This window comes from Notamacropus eugenii, chromosome X, assembly GCF_028372415.1.
Source record: "Notamacropus eugenii isolate mMacEug1 chromosome X, mMacEug1.pri_v2, whole genome shotgun sequence".
Lineage (NCBI taxonomy): Eukaryota > Metazoa > Chordata > Mammalia > Diprotodontia > Macropodidae > Notamacropus > Notamacropus eugenii.
Window position 1 is genome coordinate 10,067,625 of NC_092879.1, and position 5,935 is coordinate 10,073,559.

Consider the following 5,935-nt stretch of genomic DNA (forward strand, 5'->3'; position numbering starts at 1 on the left):
TAGAGGTGCATAATAAAGATTTAATTGAATTAAATGGAAGCAAAACTTTGAAAAGGTAGGCTCTCTCTCTTTAGTAGGAGACCCCCTGGGGACTCCTTCACCCCCACCTTCCCTCTCAGAGCAAATTGCTCTCCACTGTCGCCTCGTAGGTCTAGAGTAGATTTTCTTTGAGTCAGGAAGTTGCTGAGGAACACTTCACCATGGCAATGAGTAACCCTGAGCTACACCACAGCCCCATCACCCAAGCACTGACCCCTTTTGGACATGAGTGGGAGGGAGAGAAAAATTACATAGGAAGGGCCCCACCTTCAGACAAGGATAGGGGATGGCTAAATAGGAACATGACTGGCCCCAGGCCCTAAGGCTCTATGAAAAAGAGCACAGCTGCTCTCACAATCACCACACTTGAGGAAGGAAGGCTTTCTGATCCTCTGGAAGGCTGCCTTTTCACAGGTGTGTTTTGTTCATGTTGGGAACAGTTATACTTGAAGAAAAAAGCCCATGAGTTTGTGCTCAAAGGGAAGCAGCACTGGGGGCAAGGGGCCAAGGATGCCTGGAATGCAGTCTGATGGTGACATCATAAGGTCAGTAGTCATATCCCAGGGAAAAAGCTGGGGAGGAAAAGGTGTCATAGTAGCCAGTCCCTGACCACCACCCCACTCTGCACCACAAAAGCCAACTCCCAGGTCTGTTACTACTCCCCTTAACCTTTCTTCCTTCCATGCCTACCAGGGGGTGGATGGAGGGAGGAGGGAAGAGAGGGTCAGCTTTCTGCCAGAAAACCAACCCACACTATTCCATCCAAACCTAGTGTTGTTTGGTTTTCCAGGGAGAGGGAATGGGGGGAGCTAGTCCAGGAAACCAACTTCAACAGGCTCTGACACAGTACAGTTGAGCATACGGATAGCCAGACGTTCAATATCATCCAAGTTCAGGAGGCGTAGACTCCGATCATAGTCCTGTGAGGAGTAGGAGGGCAAGAAGGGAAGGGAGAAAAAACATGGCCTCATGGTCCTCATGAGGACCTCAGGTCCAAGACAGGAGGAATGCACTGTCAAAGGATTAGGAAGGAAGTTGGGGTGGCCAAAAAGATCAAAGAGAGAGGGAAAGGACCCATATAAACAAAAATATTTATAGCAGCTGTTTTTGTGGGGAGAATGGCAAACTACCTACCAACTGCGAAATGGCTAAACAAGGTAAGGTACATAATTGTGATGAAATACTATGACGATACTCTAAGAAATTACAAGGGGGATGGTTTCAGAAAAACCTGGAAAGACCTATATGAACTGATGTAGAGTGAAGTGAACAGAATCAGGAGAATATTGTGTACTGTAACAGTACCACTAATAATGATCAATCCTGAAGGCCTGAGCTCCTCTGACCAATACAAGGAGACACCAGGACCCCAAAGGCCCCACAAGGAAGCTGTTTCATACCTCCTGAGAGAGGAAGGACAGAATCCAAGCACTCAATGAAGCCTATGTTTGTGGACATGGCCAATATAGGATTTGGTGGGTCTACATGAGGTTTATTTGTTGCAAGGGTTCTGTTTGTCTTTTTTCCCCAATTGAGAGGGGACAGGTGAGAGGGAGAGAAAATAAATGAAATGAAGAAAAAGAATGGTTTGGAGTCAGAAGACTCCTGTTCAAACTCCTCTGTAGAGGAGATGAGATCTAAGGTCTCTTCCGGCCCTGCATCTTCCAATACAAAGAGCTGGATGTCCAGTTAGCCAATTACTTCCAATGTTGTCTGGATGGCCTAGGTTAGGCTAAGAAGAGAAACTGCCCTCCTAGCTCTGGACCTCACCTTCTGTAGCTGTTCTAGGACTCTTCTGCTATCAGTTGTGCTGAAATGTCGAGCCAAGGTCTGAGAGACCAGCAACCAGGTGGGGAGTGGTGGAGGCTGGGCCTGAGGCTTTGAGGGCAGGTGTCGAGCAGTTCCCTCATCTGGAAGCTTGATCACGAGGTTGATCTTGGAGTTTGGCCCAATGCTATAGTCTGAAAGGCGAAGCTCATCTGGGAGGAAGATGAAGAGGTGATGTTTGTTTGGCTCCTGTGTCTCATCACCAAAAGACCCAACTCAAGGCCTCCCACCATAGGTACTGGGTTATCTTTATACCACCTCATTGTTGAATAGGTTACCATCTGGATACTACCCTATACCCTGACTTCTCAGGGCCAGCTTGGCCTCCAGATCCAATTGATGTCCTCAACCAATTCCACAGAGCCTCTTCACCATTCCAGGGAGTACATATATGTATGGGGGTGGGGGAGGAGGGAGAAGGTCAAAGTTAAAAGATTTCAGTATTTGGGATCAGTAGAAAGACGTCATTGACATGATGTGAGTCTCTCCCATTTTGGCTCAATCCCATGGTCATGTTCTCAGTCTCTAATGCATCAATAAACAAGCACTAACTAGGTGCACCCCTATGTGTCAGGCACTATCATTGCTAGGGACATCTCCAAAAGTCTTTGCCTCCTAGGAGCCAGCATTCTATCTGTTCCAGGCCCTAGAGCAGGTTTTTAACCTGGGATCAGTGAACTTGCTTTGAAAAATATTGTGATAAATCTTATTGCCTTTGTAATAATCCTATGTATTTTCTTTTATGCATTGAAAAACATTATTCTAAGGACAGGTTCATGAGCTTAACCAGATTGCCAAACACAATAAATTTTGCTCCACAGCCTCCACTGGACCCTTACTGCTGCAAAGCAATCCGACTGTACCTCCCTTATCAATTTACCCACTTTGTGTGTTGGTTCTTCCAAACCTTCTCATCCCATCTGTAACTTGGGTTACAGCAAAAAATGAGGCCTTTCTCTGATGGCTCCCTCTTTCCCTCTTCTTTTCATTCAGGTATATCTGCTCCTGCATCCATTTCATCCTGTCTACACCAATAGACTGACCCCACTTCTCATCCTCACTTTCACACTGATCTTCAATCTCTGTCTACTGGCTCATTCCTTACTGCTTACAAACATGCACTTGTCTCCCCCATGGTCCCCAAACTCTTATTTGATTCGTCCATCTCCTCTAGTCATCGTCCTATATCTCTTCTGCCCTTTATAGCTAAACTCCATGAAGTCTATACTTGGGGCCTCCACTTTCTGTCTTCTCTTATTCTACTAAAACTGCTTTCTTCAAAGTTACCACTGATCTCTTGGTTGCCAAATCCAATGGCCTTTTCTCAATTCTTATTCTCCTGCACCTCTCTGCTAGCTTTAACGCTACTGAAAACTCTCTCTTAGATACTCTCTTCTGTCTAGATTTGGGGGATACCCCTCTCTCTCTCCTGGTTCTCTTCCTACCTGACGATTTCTGTCTCCTTTGATGGATCTTCACCTAAGTCATGCCTGGTAACTTTAGAGTCTCCCTCAGGGCTCCTTTCTGAGCCCTCTTCTCTTCTCCGTCTATTACTACTTCACTTGGTGATCTCGCAAACTCCCATGGATTCATTTATCACCTCTATCCTGATGATTCTCAAATCTACTTACAAAGCCCTGATCTTCAGTTTTGCATCTCCAACCATTAGACATCTAAACTGAATTCCAGTATACATCTTCATCTCAACATGTCCAAAACAGAACTCATTATCTTTCCCCCTAAACCTTTCCCCTCTCCTATCTTGTCTGTTACTGGGGAGTCATCCTGGATTCCTTACTATCTCTTACCTCCCATATCTAAGCCGTAGCCAAGGTCTGTGACTTCACCTCTGCAACATCTCTTGAACATACTGCCCCCATCCTGGTGCAGACTCTCATTACTCACACCTGGACAACAGTAACAGCCTGCTAGTTAGTCTGCCTGCCTTAAGTCTCTCTGCACTATGATCCATCCTCCATTCAACCACTAAAATGATTTTCCTACAGTGCAGGTCTGACTATGTCACCCCATCTCCCTCCTCAATACACTCAAATGGCTCCCTATTATCTCTAGGTTCACATATAACATCCTGTTTGATGCTCAAAGCCCTTCATAACCCTCTACCTTTCCAGTCTTCCAACTCACACCCCCTTCCCAAGTCCTCTTTGATCCAATAACATTGATGTCCTTGCTATCCCTGGAATAAGATAGTTACCTCTGTGCTCTGGGCAGTTTCTCTGGATGCCCTCCTGCCTGGAATGCTCTCCCTCTTCATCTCTCACTTCCTTGAAGCCCAGCTAAAATCCCACCCCCCTCAAAGCTAGTCCCTCTGAGACTCTTTTTTTCCTTTTATTGTCCTTTATTTGTCTGCATGTCGCCTCCCCCATTAGAGCGTGCTATCTCAAGGACAGGGTCTTGTAGCTTTTTTTGTAGACAGTGTTTCCCAGGTGGAGGCTAAGCACCCCAGGGTGCTCAGTGGTGGGGGTGAGACCAGGGCAGCCCTCTCTTCTCCCTTCCCCTCCCCCTTTCTCAACGGTCTCACAGGGGATCGGGGGCCGGGAGAGGCCAGTACCTGCCAGGGCCTTGCCCTTGAACAACAGCCGCTGCTGGATCACCGGGACGTTCAGCTTCTCGGATACCAGGTGCTTCAGGGTGGAGACCGTCTCGTCCTCCGGCACCTGGGGGCGGGGCCGGCGAGCAGGGAGGCGGTGGTTAGCCAATCGCCCCGCCCCAACCACGCCCCCGCTCCAGTCTAGGAAAGGGCCGGCCAGGCCCCGCCCCCGGCCCCGCCCAGCCATAGCCCGCTAGGGCCAGCCGAGCGCACCACCCGACCCCCCCACCCCCTCAGCGGTTGATGAGGGGAAGAAGCAATGCTCCCAGAACGTGTGGGAGTACCTGGACGCTGCATTCCCGGCCCTGGAGCGCCTTCACGGTCAGCTGCATTGCGGCGGGAGCGGCGCCTTTAAGAGCTCCCAGCGGACTTGGACTGCACTTCACAGTCCGCCGACTCAACTTCAGGCCCAGCCGAAACCAACACCAGCGAGAGGGCCGGGGGGGAAAAGAGAGGGACGCCGGCCCTCGAGGCTGCTGGGAGCCCGGAAGGCGGGGCCACGGCCGAGGCGGGCCGGATGTGAGGCTGAGGGAGGGAAAGCTGGGGAGGGCCGGCGAGGCCCCGAGGCTGCTGGGAGCCCAGGAGGCGGGGCCACGGCCGAGGCGGGCCGAATGTGAGGCTGAGGGAGGGGGCAACTGAGGAGGGCCGGCGAGGCTGCTACGGGCCAAGCGCCCTCTTCAGGCCTGGAGGGTGCGCTCCCAGAGAGGGAGGGGAACCAACCAGAGGCCCGGCCCCCTCCCTAGTGACCGCCCGCCCTTTCTCCAGGAGTAACCACGGGGCCCACTTGGGGTGGCCGGCTCTGCGCTCAGCGAGCTCCCAGTCTGATGGGAGAGACAGCCCGCAAACAACTGTCCAAACGAGGTGCAGGCAACAGAAATGTCAGATAATGGAGAGAAGGCACCAGAATGAAGAGAGAATAGGAAAGGTTTCCTGGAAGAAAGTGAGATTTCAGCCAAGACTTGAGGGGAGCCAGGGAAGCCAGGAGGCAGAGATGGAGAGGCAGGGGGGACAGGTGGAGTAGAGAGGTGACCTGTCTCCTTCCAGGCAGGCACTGTTGGATGGAGGTGAGCATCAGTACTTGGGGGGAGGCCAGGGGGGAGAAGACAGGAAAGGGCAGGAGGGGGAGGTGGGGAAGGGCTGCAAATACCAAGGGGGATTTGGCCTTTGGTCCAGGAGGAAATAGGAAGCCATCGGATTTGGGGGGGGGTCACCTAGTTGTGATGGTGACAATTCCAAGAGCACATTTCTCCCCAGCCCAGGGACACTATGCCTGGCTATTCTTCATCAGTGGGCCCAGCAGAACCCTTCTCTGTCTCCCTGGTACAGTCACAAACCGCACCTGTAGCAATTCTTAGCTTGAACTGGCTATGTAGTGGCTCATAAAGCTTGTGGTACCCACTGGACTGTCTATACCAACTCCCTACCTGGACTCCTCCTAATGTATATCCTACCCGGAAG

General features: G+C 50.8%; 1 protein-coding gene across 1 annotated transcript; it reads right to left on the reverse strand.

Moving 5' to 3' along the window:
• Window positions 1-5,067, reverse strand: UBL4A (ubiquitin like 4A). Its single transcript, XM_072626716.1, has 4 exons — window positions 4,762-5,067; window positions 4,439-4,544; window positions 1,810-2,018; window positions 1-959 (listed from the first exon to the last, which is right to left on the reverse strand). The coding sequence occupies exons 1-4, from the start codon at window positions 4,807-4,809 to the stop codon at window positions 849-851; spliced, it is 474 nt and encodes a 157-aa protein (XP_072482817.1). The 5' UTR covers window positions 4,810-5,067; the 3' UTR covers window positions 1-848.
• Window positions 5,068-5,935: the final 868 nt, after the last annotated feature.